General features: G+C 35.3%; 1 protein-coding gene across 1 annotated transcript in view; it reads right to left on the bottom strand.

The window, feature by feature from the left end:
- The window catches only part of CCDC171 (coiled-coil domain containing 171), a 310,199-nt gene that overhangs the window by 136,637 nt on the left and 158,238 nt on the right, over positions 1-15,324 (bottom strand). The window contains exons 18-19 of the mRNA XM_044920762.1: positions 3,133-3,359; positions 2,461-2,643 (exon numbers count right to left, since the gene is read on the bottom strand). Of these exons, the coding sequence (XP_044776697.1) occupies positions 2,461-2,643; positions 3,133-3,359 (410 nt within the window). The remainder of the gene's footprint in view (positions 1-2,460; positions 2,644-3,132; positions 3,360-15,324) is intronic.

Below are 15,324 nucleotides of genomic sequence, written 5' to 3'. Positions count from 1 at the left end.
AACTCTAACCTTCTCTCTAGATTCTGGAAACTGAGTCCTGACTACTTCCAAACTAATCAAAGATAAGATGTTAACTTGTTTTCCTAATAGTTATGGACTAGGAAATCCTACTGTAGGAATACCTAGAATTCCTCATACATATTCCAGAAAGCAACATATCTAATCTTTCAATTTTCAGGAAAGTCACTATCATCTACACCTTAAAAAAAAGTTGGCTATATTCTAAATCTCAAATTATATCAAGAGCTGTTTCTTTCCATTTTGGCAGACCACCTCAACATCCCAGATTTAGTTAGTATACACAATTAAAAGCAAATCAAAAGGAGGCAGAGACACACTCAAAAGGAACTGGCTTTTAAAAGTATAAACAGCTTTTTATGATTTAAGATTAATGGCAAAAGAAAATTGGAAAAAAATGAAACATCTATTAACAGGAAAATAGTCAAATAAATTCTGATATATCCATATGATAGAACAGTATTCATTTATCTAAGATGGAATTAATAATAAGTGACACAAGGGCGCCTGGGTGGCTCAGTTGGTTAAGTGACTGCCTTCGGCTCAGGTCATGATCCTGGAGTCCCGGGATCGAGTCCCGCATCGAGCCTGCTTCTGCCTCTGACCCTCGCCGCTCTCATGTGCTCTCTCTCTCTCATTCTCTCTGTCTCAAATAAATAAATAAAATCTTTAAAAAAAAAAAAAAAAAAAAAAAAAAAAAAAAAAAAAAAAAAAAAAAACAAAAAAAAAAAAAAAAAAAAAAAAAAAAAAAAAAAAAAAAAAAAAAAATAATAAGTGACACAAGAAAATGCTTCTAATACTATAAATAAATATTAATATTTCTATTTTTTTGCAAACTGTATATGCAAAATCATTCTAAACTACAACTGTGCATAAGAGCATGCATCTGCATGTGTACACACAAAAAAATGTAGGGAACAAAACTCGTCCATAATTCAATATTAATTGGTTATGGGTGGTAAGATTAGAGTGATTTAAATTTCTTCTTCACACTTTTCTGTATTTTTATTTACGACTATCATGTATTACTTTTATAATAAAAAAATTTGAGGCAGCTCTATAATTTTACCTTCTCTGAACAAAAAACTAAGAAAATGAGGGAAAAACTCGTGTCTTTAGACATTCACTGATAAGAGAACTATTACTTATCCCCAATCAGAAGGGTAATTCACAATTACTTGACCTGACTAATTTATAAGAACTTTTGGCCCTTTCAAGGCATAGCTACTTGAAATAATAATTAACATTAGCAATTTACGTTATCATAGGATTAGTAACTAAACTGCTATCTGCCACTCTCTTTCCACAAATGTTAAAATTGCAGATTCCAAATTAGCCATTTAAACTGAAGTTGAACTTGCAAAACTTTGGTTTCCCAAAGAAGGGGGTACTAAAAGTAGCTTGTTGCTAGATTTAGGAAACAAATTTTGTATTTAAATTTATATTAGTTGTCATCAGTTGGATACAATTCTGAAGTTTCAGGGTAACTCCATATTCCTATATCCACACTGAGAACTGCAGTGCTACTAACCCAGGTGGCAAATAGAATATGTGGAAATCTCCATTTTATTGTGCTTCATATATTTACACGTTCTGATCTTGATTTAATGTTATTTGGTATCCAGGCTTTCTTTTCTCAGCTATCTTCTGTTTCTTAAATAATACATGAGCTCGATGGAAGTTAAATTGAACATTTCTTTGGAAAAGCAATTTGATTTCAAATGAAATAATCTAGTTTACTCAAAATATTCAATATAAAGGAAAAGAGAGGACATCCCACCTCCCATTCCAAACATCAGGTTCTTCAATTGAAAGAAGTATTTTATTATTTTTTAGTATACATTTGGGGGTTTGTTTGCTAAAGCAGTTAATCTATCCTAACTATAACTTCCTCTTTTTCTACACTTTCAGCCAGAGTATACATTTTAACAGGGCTATGAGTTCTGCTGACAGAATCAGTATTACTTCAAGCATCTGGTATAACTCCTGGTTTTTTGAGATATAATTGAGATAGAACATCGTTTAAGTTGAGGGGGAACAACCTGTTGATTTGATACACCTATATATAAATCACAATATGATTACCACCATTACATTAGCTAAAACCTCTAACATGTGACATAATTATCATTCCTTCTTGTGGTGAGAACATTTAAGATCTAGTCTCTCAGCAACTTTGACATATATAATGCAGTACTGTTGGGGAATTTTAGAAGAGAAGTTTTCTGAAGAAAAAGAAATCCTATTAATGGGACTCTGAATTATTTGAAAAAAACCAAAAGTTAAAACAAATATAGAGCTATATAGAGATATATAGATCATATATGTGTGTATATATGTGTATGTATATATGTGTATATATATGTTTGTGTGTGTGTGTGTGTGTATATAGAGAGAGGAGAGTTCCCCAGAGCCACAGTATTGTAAATCACACATACTTACAGACTGCTTAAATTCATTTAATTGCATTTGGAGACCCTGGGCTTTGTCAAGTTCCTTTTTCATTTCATTCACATTTCGTTTAAATTCTGTGACCTCCAAGCGCAGTGAGCGGCGTTCCACTTCTGCTGCGTGCAGTCTTTGTGTAAATCCAAATATTTGCTTCTGTAACGATGCCGTGCTTTTCTATTGTTAATCAAGAGCAATTTTACAAGCAGTAACTACAGGTTTACTAATAAATCAATAGCAACAGCCATTTTACCAACTTAAATGTATCTTGGATTATACAGAGAACAATACTAGCTGTAACTGACACTTAGAGGTGAAAGCTTTACTTTTTATGTGACCAATAATTTGGTTGATATGAAATGAACAACCAACGAAAATAAATAATCTAATGGCTAGAAAACGGAGTTGACATTTGTTTATGTCTCATAGCATTCTGTTGCAGTCTACTTACAGAAATAGTAAAATCACAACTCATGCCAGAACTTTTGTATTTGGATATTTTAGACACTTACTCGGAAGTGCTATTACGTACTGCATTAAAGAGTACATGAAACCTAAAGGAAATCTAAATACATTCATGCACAACTAATTTAAACTACAAATGAGTGTGATTCAGAGTTAAATTTACAATCCTAAAGTCACTATTTAATGAAATTGCATACATACCAAAATGGGCACATGGCCACGTAGACCATACTTCAGGGCCAGCGTATTTACTTTATGAAGTCCACGAGCCAACCTCTGAACCAGAGAATCTTTTTCTATGTATGTAATACTCCTGCTACTATGCAAAGGTATACTCTCCATGGCCAGACTAACTTTATCCATGAGTTTTGCAAAAGAATTCTTGGCTGCACCTATGAGTAAATGTCCACAAATTCTGGAATTTGGATCTTCGGGGCAGGGGGGAAAAGAAAAAAGAGGCAGAAAAGATGTGAACTGTCTCTTGCTCATTTCACAACTCTGCCAATCGCAACACAATTAAAATATTTTCTCAGTTATCTAATTCCCATTCACCTGTAGTGATTCATTCAAAAGTCCCCTCCCACATTAATTTTCACTATGAAAAAAAGGAATGCAGAAAATAGCTCACCTACTAAACAACATATCTAAAGAAAATCTGCATGTATGTACATTATATCATTTACACTGAACACTATGACACTAAAAATTCATCATCACTCTTTTCTTTGCTTTAAAACCTAACATAAATTCATTTTCCATTTACAACTACTGAAGCTTGTTACCTTAATGTCATACTATTTATATTCTCAGACAAGAAAATATAATTTGCCTTAGTCCAAGGCAATTAAAATTTTACAACGACAATTACTTATTTCCCCACAGGATTTTGGTAATCATCCCTCTCACATAATGGACTTAAGGTCCCAGCATATCCAACATGGCCTGCTTGCTGCTAGATTCATCAGGTCTGTAATTAATAATTGTGTTTAGTGTTGATAAATAAAATTGTCAGTGCACTTTCTACTAATTGGTATTCCAGATAATGGTTAATAGGTTTATTTATGCCTTAATAAAAGTCATGTAATTTAGTTTTCCCTCTGCTAGGCAGGTCTTAATCTGTCATTACATGTTTTATGATACTATCTGTGTAAAATGACAAGCATGGAGAGATTATTTAAATTCAGTAGTATATCATTCTACATTTCAGGAGCCTCTGCTGTTGGAATTAACTTAAATTTTGTCTTTACATCATAAACACAAAAAGGATATTTGGCCAGTTTTATCCAATAGAAAAATGTTTTATAATTCTAAGAATACATACGGTTCAACAGTAAAGAACAACATTGGCTGGGAAGGTGATCAAACAGTGGTTTTCTAAGTCAGAAAGAACAATCTCACAGAAGCCCTGTGTTCAAAAATGTGAGGCTTCTTTTATTTCTTTATTCCTCAGTGGATAAAAGGAAAGATAAATTTTTAAATTTATGCAGCAGTCATGGGGCACCTGGGTGGCTCAGTCGGTTAAGCATCAGACTCTTGATTTTGGCTTAGGTCATGATCTCAGGGTCATGGGATTGAGCCTTGCATTGGCCTCAGCGCTCAGCAGGGAGTCTGCTGGAGATTCTCTTTCTCCCTCTCCCTCTGCCCCTCCCTCTGCTAGCATGCTCTCTCTCAAATAAATAAATAAGTAAATAAATCGTTTTTAAAAATTTATGCAGCAATCAGATTTTGGAAACCACAACTGCCTAGAAGTTATACATAAAATAAAAGTTATAAATTGAATAAAAGCATAATACCCTTCATGTAGAATTTATTTCTATTAGTTATTGATACATTAACTTCTAACAATATAAGGTGATATAAGTTTAATTCTATATACCTCTCATAAACATACTCTCTAAGAATCCCATTGACAGAAGGCATATAAAGTATAATTAAAATACACAGTTCCTTTGTTAACAATCAATTATTTAAATAAGTCATGAATAAAAAAGAGTTCAGTAGCTTCACATACCAATTAACATAAAATACAGAACAACTGATTTAAAAGAATTGTTAAATTAGTGTTTAATAGGTCATTGAAAAAATAAACAGTAAAAGCCATTTAACCTATAACAGTCAATATTATACATCATTCCAGTGCCTAATATATGTATTCTCTGTGTCTCAACTGGCTTGCAACTCCTTAACTGTGTCTTTTGTTATCTCAGTAAACCCTGTATTTGTACTGTACCAGCCTAGCATATATGGATATTTTGTATGTGTTTATTGGATTAATTGTACTTCATTTTACTTCCATAGCAGCTGCAACATGCTGAATATAAGGATGCATTCAATAATACCAAGAAAGACACATAGATCAATGGAACAGAATAGAGAACCCAGAAATGGACCCTCAACTCCTTGGTCAACTAATCTTTGACAAAGCAGGAAAGAATGTCCAATGGAAAAAAGGCAGTCTCTTCAACAAATGGTGTTGGGAAAATTGGACAGCCACATGCAGAAGAATGAAACTGGACAATTTCCTTACACCATACACAAAAATAGACTGAAAATGGATGAAAGATCTAAATGTGAGACAGGAATCCATCAAAATCCTAGAGGTGAACACAGGCAGCAACCTCTATGACCTCGGCCGCAGCAACTTCCTGCTAGACACAGCTCCAAAGGCAAGGGAAACAAAAGCAAAAGTGAACTACTGGGACTTCATCAAGATAAAAAACTGCTGCACAGCAAAGGAAATAGTCAACAAAACTAAAAGGCAATCTATGGAATGGGAGAAGATATTTGCAAATGATATGTCAGATAAAGGGCTACTATCCAAAATCTATAAAGAACTTATCAAATTCAACACCCAAAAAATAAATAACCCAGAAATGGGCAGAAGACATGAACAGACATTTTTCCAAAGAAGACATCCAAATGGCCAGCAGACACATGAAAAAATGCTCAGCATCACTTGGCATCAGGGAAATCCAAATCAAAATCTCAATGAGATACCATCTCACACCAGTCAGAATGGCTAAAATTAACAAGTCAGGAAACGACAAATGTTGGCGAGGATGCAGAGAAAGGGGAACCCTCCTACACTGTTGGTGGGAATGCAAGCTGGTGCAGCCACTCTGGAAAACAGTATGGAGGTTCCTCAAAAAGTTAAAAATAGAGCTACCCTATGACGCAGCAATTGCACCACTAGGTATTTACCCAAAGGATACAAATGTAGTGATCCAAAGGGGCACGTGCACCCCAATGTTTATAGCAGCAATGTCCACAATAGCCAAACTATGGAAAGAGCCCAGATGTCCATCAACAGATGAATGGATAAAGAAGATGTGGTGTGTATATATACAATGGACTATTACTCAGCCATCAAAAAGGATGCTATCTTACCATTTGCAATAAGGCAGATGGAACTGGAGAGTATTATTCTGAGCAAAATAAGTCAATCAGAGAAAGATAATTATCACATGGTTTCCCTCATATTGGAATTTAAGAAACAAAACAGAGGATCATAGGGGAAGGGAGGGAAAAATAAAACAAGATGAAATCAGAGAGAGAGACAAACCATAAGAGACTCTTAACTATACGAAACAAACTGAGGGTTGCTGGATGGGAGGTGGGTGGGGAGATGGGGTAACTGGGTGATGGGCATTAAGGAGGGCACGTGATGTAATGAGCACTCGGTGCTATATGCAACTGATGAATAACCGAACTCTACATCTGAAGTTAATGATACACTATATGTTAATTAATTGAATTTAAATAAGATTTAAAAAAAGAAAAATTAATATTTTTAGTGGTATGTCAAAAGCTATTCTTTATATTTTTTAATTTTTTTAAATTTTATTATGTTATGTTAATCACCATACATTACATCATTAGTTTTTGATGTAGTGGTCCATGATTCATTGTTTGCGTATAATACCCAGTGCTCCATTCAATACGTGCCTTCTTTAATACCCATCACTGGGCTAAACCATCCCCCCACCCCCTCCCCTCTAGAACCCTCAGTTTGTTTCTCAGAGTCCATAGTCTCTCATGGTTCGTCTCCTCCTCCAATTTCCTGCCCTTCATTTTTCCCTTCCTACTATCTTCTTTTTTTTTTTAACATATATTATCTGTTTCAGAGGTACAGGTCTGTGATTCAACAGTCCTACACAATTCACAGTGCTCACCACAGCACATACCCTCCCCAATGTCTATCACCCAGCCACCCCATCCCTCCCACCCCCCACCACTCCAGCAAACCTCAGTTAGTTTCCTGAGATTAAGAATTCCTCATATTAGTGAGATCATATGAGACATGTCTTTCTCTGATTGACTTATTTCACTCAGCATAATACCCTCCAGTTCCATCCACATCATTGCAAATGGCAAGATTTCGTTCCTTTTGATGGCTGCATAATATTCCATTGTATATATATACCACATCTTCTTTATCCATTCATCTGTCGATGGACATCTTGGCTCTTTCCACAGTTTGGCTATTGTGGACATGGCTGCTATAAACATTGGGGTGCACGTACCCCTTCGGATCCCTACACTTGTATCTTTGGGGTAAATACCCAGTAGCGCAATTGTTGGGTCATATGGTACCTCTAATTTCAACTTTTTGAGGAACCTCCATACTGTTTTCCAGAGTGGCTGCACCAGCTTGCATTCCCACCAACAGTGTAGGAGGGTTCCCCTTTCTCCGCATCCCCGCCAACATTTGTCGTTTCCTGACTTGTTAATTTTAGCCATTCTGACTGGTGTGAGGTGGTATCTCATTGAGATTTTGATTTGGATTTCCCTGATGTCAAGTGATGTTAAGCACATTTTCATGTGTCTGTTGGCCATTTGGAGGTCTTCTTTGGAAAAATGTCTGTTCATGTCTTCTGCCCATTTCTTGATTGGATCATTTGTTCTTTGGGTGTTGAGTTTGATAAGTTCTTTATAGATTTTGGATACTAGTCCTTTATCTGATATGTCATTTGCAAATATCTTCTCCCATTCCGTCAGTTGTCTTTGGTTTTGTTGACTGTTTCTTTTGCTGTGCACAAGCTTTTTATCTTGATGAAGTCCCAATAGTCCATTTTTGCCCTTGCTTCCCTTGCCTTTGGCGATGTTTCTAGGAAGAAGTTGCTTCGGCTGAGGTCGAAGAGGTTGCTGCCCGTGTTCTCCTTTAGCATTTTGATGGACTCCTGTCTCACATTGAGGTCTTTCAACCATTTTGAGTCTGTTTTTGTGTGTGGTGTAAGGAAATGGTCCAGTTCTTTATATTTTTTAGATTTTTTTATTTATCTATTTGTCAGAGAGAGAGTGAGAGAGGGAACAGCAGGCAGAGGGAGAAGGAGTCTCCCCGTTGAGCAGGGAGCCCAATGAGGGACTCAGTCCCAGGACCCTGGAATCATGACCTGAGCCAAAGGCAGATGCTTAACTAACTGAGCTGCCCAGGTGTCCCAAAAGTTATTCTTTTTAAATAAACAAGATAAAAGCTCATCATTTTAGGAAATTTTCAGGCATATCAAAGTAATAAAATTTTCACAAAGAGCCTTTAAAAGCAAAAATCAATTATAATTAAATTTTAATGAATAGCAGTTTTTTACTATATCATAGAAACAAATTTGTGTAGGCACTAACCACTCTGAAAGGCGAAATTGAGTGACAATATAATTCTACAAGGCATTCTTCTGAATTTTTAAGAAGTGGGAAAGAGGCATAAGTTCCTGACTGCTGACTCTCAAGGAATTACAGAAAGAGCACTAAATAATTTATGCTTTGATGAATGAAAAGTGTTTTTGTGACACACTTCACATTATACAGTATAGAGTACAATTAATTCAACATTAAATAAATGAAGAAACAAAAAAAAAAACCCTCTAGTGACATAGTTGTAGGATTATTTGTATAATGATATAGAAATACGAGACAAAAATAAGGTCACTGAAATTTCTCATGTCTACTCTGGTCTAAACTGTTTAAATGTTTGCTACATTTCACAAATTCTTGTTTATGTAAAATACATTTGTTAATCACTTTCCCTCTATTTAATAGCATGTGTCTTTTGAGAAAGAAGAGGACTCTAATGGACTTTTTCCAATAGCAAAGGCAATATCATATATTTAAGATTAAAATCTTTAAAACAAATTCATAAAGAATTGGTTTGACCGGGCGCCTGGGTGGCTCAGTTGGTTAAGCGACTGCCTTGGGCTCAGGTCATGATCCTGGAGTCCCTGGATCGAGTCCCGCATCAGGCTCCCTGCTCGGCAGGGTGCCTGCTTCTCCCTCTGACCCTCCCCCCTCTCATGTGCTCTCTCTCTCTCATTCTCTCTGTCTCAAATAAATAAATAAAATCTTTAAAAAAAAAAAAAAAAGAATTGGTTTGACCAGTAATTCTAAACCTGTGAGCTGCAGATCTTGGGGCAGGGGTAGGGGAGGCTGAAAAATTATTTCAAGGGTTCCATCACTTTTAACTAAAGCAACCATTGCCATCTTGATCTTTATTTAACCCTAAAAAAATATACAGCATGAATAATATATGCCCATGATGTTGTGGGTAATAAATTAAGTCCTTTAAAACATTATCACAGTCAACTGCTACTGAAAATACAACTATCATCTGACATATTGTAGACTTACAATATGTCTTCTTATCAAAATGGAGTCCTCAAACTTAGAAAGATTGAGAAACACTCCTTTATTGAAAATGGGGATTCATGAGTAATGATTTAATTAGTACATATGTAATACAAAATTATTTAATTTAATCATGTTGGTCATGAGTATAATATTAATAACAATGAATAATAATACAATAACAACAAATGTTAATCATGAGTAATGCTAACGCCTTAAATTCCAACTCAGCTCCACACACTTGGGAATATTTTGTCATCCTTGACATCTCTGTCTCCCTTACCATCTCCCCACATCCCATCCTTAATATTTCTCCAATCTACTCAGTGTTCTCTGTGATCATGCCCATATCTTATCTGTATTCTTGCAAGAGTCTCCCTATTCTTCTTCAGTCTTTCCCTTCTTCAATCCATCCTCCACCACAGGCAAAGTGTCTTGTAAAACACAAATATGAGGGGCACCTGGGTGGTGCAGTTGGTTGAGGATCTGACTCCATTTTGGCTCAGGTCATGGTCGTGAGACCAAGCCCCACGTTGGGCTCCATGCTGGGTGTGGAGCCTGCTTAAGATTCTCTCTCCCTTTCCCTATGCCCCAACCCCCTACCCCCACTTGCACATGGATGCATGCTCTCTCTCTGTCAAAAATAAAATAAAATAAAATAAAATAAAATAAAATAAAATAAAATAAAATAAAATAATAAAATAAAACACAAATAGGATCTTTTCACAACTCCTGCTTTTACGCCTGGGTGAAGATCTAGGAATAAATTTCAAATTCCTTAAAACATGCCCTATAAGGCCCTACATGATCTGATCCCTGCTTACTTGTTCAGGAAGACCTTTCACTATTAACACTTTTATATGCAACTCTTTTCAAGTGATACCAACACATCACAATCTTAAACCAAAAATAATGCTTGTGTCTCCAAACTGCTAATAATTTGGGAAATATGAATGTGGACATCGTTTTCAAACATGGGAGGCAATCATTATGGCAAGATGTTTGCTTCAAAGTAATGTTTTAACTGAAAAAAAAAAAAAGGAAAACAACAACTATGAAAATAGCTCAAAATACTATAAGCAAAAGTAATGACAGAATTTGTCTTACCATATTTTAAAATATCAAGATGTACATATGAAAAAAATAGCATGATACTGGTATTATCTCTTTCCTTATCTCTTCTAGAGATAGGGAAAATAATGGAATAGACAGAGAGACAGGAAATAGATCCAAGAGCATATATGCTAAATGACATATCTTACTTAATTCAGTAGGGAAAAAGGTGGGTGACTGAATTGAAAAGTATTGCAACTAGCTGATCATCTGGACACAAACAAATCTTAATCATTTCCTCACTACTTAAACCAAAAATAACTCTAGATAATCCAAGATTTAACAAAAAATTTAAAATACTAGACTGAAATATGAGCAATTCAACCTTGAGGTAAGGCTAGCCTTTTTAAGTAAATCAGCAATAGAAAAAGCACAAAGTAAATAATAATTTAGCTATACAAAAATTAAAATACACAAAACTAAAATACACACTGTAAAATTATTTACATGAAAAAAATTATTTACATGATACAGAGCAAACTGTTAATATGTGTGATACACAAGTTCTTATAATTCCATAAGAAACAAACACACCCCCGTATATGAACATAATGAGATAATTGTAAAAGAATATGAATGAGTGTAGAACAAATGAAAAAATTTGCAACCTAACAACAAAAAATGCAAATAAGTAATAACATAGTTTCTTTTGCCTTTCAAATTAATAAAGATGAAAAAGATTGTCATAATTTAATGTGCCAAAGGCATTATGGGGAGACCAGCACTCTTGGTACCGATCATGGGAGTGTAAGGCAAGGGAACTTTCACGAAAGGCACACTGGAGATTCTTTCCAAATGTAAAATATGCAAACTCATTTCTCAGGAATTTAGCCGGGGAAGTAACTGTGCAAACCATAAATTGTTTTTGCACAAACATATTAATTACATCACAGTTCATTACAGTATTGCTTAAAATCATGGAAATTTTTAAGGAAAGACACCAATATCCACCAATAGGGAATTCACAGAGTAAACTACAGTACATATAAACCATGGGGTAGTATGTGACCAAATACAATTAATAAAGTATACCTCCTTTATTGACATGGAAATACATTTAATTGTCCACTGAATAGAAAAAAATTACAATGAAACATGATTGTATGATTGTATGATTCTCTCATGTGAGACTGTGTGTCTGTGTGTATCCATGTTTATACACGTTTGGGTGATCTGCAGAATCTGTACACAGAATAGCTCGTATATATAAAGATACCATGTTAGGAAATAGGGATGGGAAACCTATAACACTGATTAAGAACCAATAGCTTTTATTTCTATCTGTATTATTTATAAATAATACTAAAGATATAAATGCCCAATAACAGGACAATCCAAAAATATATCTCGACTCAGACAAACAATATTCAGGGGAATGATTAGAAGAAAGCAAATTTTATTGAAATGCAGTTATCAACCCATTTTAAGTGTGGCTATTAATGTATTATAAGTAAGGCAATATACTTAAAATACAGACTAACTAAAGTTAATTTTTTAGGGGGCAGGAGGGATGGGTGGCTGGGTGATGGACATTGGGGAGGGTATGTGCTATGGTGAGCGCTGTGAATTGTCTAAGACTGATGAATCACAGACCTGTACCCCTAAAATAAATAATATATTATATGTTAATTAAAAAATTTTTAAGAGGTGCCTGGGTGGCTCAGTCGGTTAAGCGGCTGCCTTGGGCTCAGGTCATGATCCCAGGATCCTGGGATCGAGTCCCGCATCGGGTTCCCTGCTCAGCGGGGAGTCTGTGTCCCTTTCCCTCTGCCCCTCTTTCTGCTCATGCTCTCTCTCTCATAAATAAATAAAATCTTTTTTAAAAATCAAATAAATTCAAAACTTATTGTGTACGTTTTTGTCCTAAAGTCAGTGAATTCATCTCTGGTTCTGTCAATATATACAATATAATTTACATCTTAAAGAAAAAGGATTGTGAATCCATAGCTCAAATCTGATGCTCTGCATTTGAAAGCTGCTAAGAGAGTATATCTTAAAATTCTTATCACAGGAAAAAAATGTTTTTGTGACTAGGTATGGTGACAAATGTTAACTAGTCCTGCTATAGTGATTATTTAGCAATATATACCAATACTGAATCATTATGTTGTACAACTGAAATTAGTATGTCAATTAGACCTCATTTTTTTAAAGTGGCTGCATATAATAGATGCTCAATACTTACTGAATGGATGAAAAAAACTGCTGCTATGAAGATAGAAGGAACTTAAGTAACTTCATGTTGGGTTTTTTTCCCCTCAGTTTTATCAAGAAAATGTTGACATATGTCACTGTATAAGTTTAAGGCATATAACATGACGGTTTAATTTACATATAGTGTGAAATAATTACCACAATAGGTTCAGATAACATCCATCTTCTCATATAGATACAATAAAAAGAAAAGAAAGAAGAAAAAGGGAAAAAAAGTTCTCCTTTGAAGAATGAGAACTCTTAGGATTTACTCTCTTAACACCTTTCCTATACAGCATACAGTAGTGTTAACTGTAGTCCCCATGCTACACATTGCATCCCTAGGACTTATTTCTCTTATCACTGGAAACTTGTACCTTTAGCCACCTTCCACTAATTCCCCCTCACTTTACCTTCCACCTCTGGTAACCAACCACAAGTCTCATTTCTTCCTCTATCAGTTTGATTTTTGGTTTTGGGTTGGTTTGGTTTTTTTTTTTTTTTCAGACATAAGAGAAAGCACAGTGTTTGCCTTTCTCTGATCTATTTCCTTTAGCATAACGCCTTCAAGGTCCATCCAAATTGCTGCAAATGGTAGGATTTTTTTTCATTTTTTTATGGCTGAATAATATTCTTTTGTATATATACCACAACTTCTTTATCCAGTCGTCTGTCAATGGACACTTAGGTTGTTTACATGTCTTAGCTATTGTAATTGGTGCGTGGGGTACAGATACCTTTTCAAGTTAGTGTTTTCATTTCCTTTGGATATATTCCTAGAAGTGAAACTGCTGGATCATGTGGTAGTTCTCTTTTTAATTTTTTGAGGACCCACTATATTGTTTTCCATAGTGGCTGTATCAATTTACAATCCCACCAACAGTGCACAAGGGTTCAATTTTCTCCACATCCACACCAGCATTTGTTATCTGTCTTTTTTTTTTTATTATTCTTATGTTAATCCCCATACATTACATCATTAGTTTTAGATGAAGTGTTCCATGATTCATTGTTTGTGCATAACACCCAGTGCTCCATGCAGAATGTGCCCTCCTCAATACCCACCACCAGGCTAACCCATCCTCCCACCCCCCTCCCCTCTAGAACCCTGTTTGTTTTTCAGAGTCCATCGTCTCTCATGGTTCGTCTACCCCTCCAATTTCCCCCGCTTCATTCTTCCTCTCCTGTTATCTGTCTTTTTGATGATGGTCATTCTAACAGGCATAAGGTGATATCTCATTGTGGGTTTTTTTGCATTTTCTAATGACTATTAATAGCATCTTTTCACTTATCTGTTGGCCTTTTGTATATCTTCTTTGGAAAAATGTCTATTCTGGTCCTTTGCCCACTTTTTTAATTGGGTCATTTGGTTCTTTTGCTATTGATTGTATTTGTTCTTTATATATTTTGGTTATTAACCCCTTATCAGATATATGGTTTGCAAAATTCTTTCCCGTTCTGTAGGTTGTCTTTTCACTTTGTTGATAGTTTCTTTTGTTGTACAGAAGCTTTTTTTACTTTGATGTAGTCCCACTTGTTAATTTTTATTTTGTTGCTTGTGCTTTAGGTGTCATATCCAGAGAATCATTATCAACACTTATGTCAAGAAGCCTTGTTTTTCTCTAGGAGTTTCATAGTCTTAGGTCTTATATTTAAGTCTTTAATCCACTTCAAGTTAATTTTTGTGAGTGGTATAAGATAAGGGTCTAGTTTCATTCCTTTACATGTGAATATCCAATTATCCCAGCACCATTTATTGAAGAGACTGTCTTCTGTCTGTTGACTCTTCTTGGCTCCCTTGTCAGATATTAGCTGACCATACATGCTTGGGTTTTCAATTTATGCTTTTGGCTCTTGATTCTGTCCCATTGGTCTATTTGTCTATTTTTATGACAATAGTGTATGTTTTGATTACTATAGCTTTATAGTATAGCTTGAAATCAGGAAGTCATGATGCCTCCTGCTTTATTCCTCTTTCTCAAGATTTCTTTGGCTATTTGGGGTCTCTTGTGGTCATAAGTTTTCAGAGTGCTTTTTCTACTTCTATTTTTTTAAAAAGCCATTGGAATCTTGATAGGGATTGCATCGAATCTATCGATGGCTTTTGCTCATATGGATACTTCAACAATATTAATTCTTCTAATCCATGAACACAGGATACCTTCCCATCTATTTGTGTCTTCTTTGCTTTCCTTCTTCAATGTCTTTTTTTTTAAGATTTTATTTATTTATTTGACAGAGAGAGAGCACAAGCAAGGGAAGCAGCACATAGAGGGACAGGGAGAAGCAGGCTCCCCGCTGAACAGAGAGCCCGATGCGGGGCTCAGTCCCAGGACTCTGGGATCATGACCTGAGCTGAAGGCAGCTGCTTAACCAAGTGAACCACCCAGGCACCCCATGATTTCCTTCTTCAATGTCTTATGATTCTCACATTAAAGACCTTCCCCTCCTTGGTTAAATTTATTTCTAAGT

This window comes from Neomonachus schauinslandi, chromosome 13, assembly GCF_002201575.2.
Source record: "Neomonachus schauinslandi chromosome 13, ASM220157v2, whole genome shotgun sequence".
In the NCBI taxonomy this organism is placed as follows: Eukaryota; Metazoa; Chordata; class Mammalia; order Carnivora; family Phocidae; genus Neomonachus; species Neomonachus schauinslandi.
The sequence above is the reverse complement of the archived record's forward strand: the minus strand, read 5'-3'. Positions and strand labels throughout refer to the sequence as shown.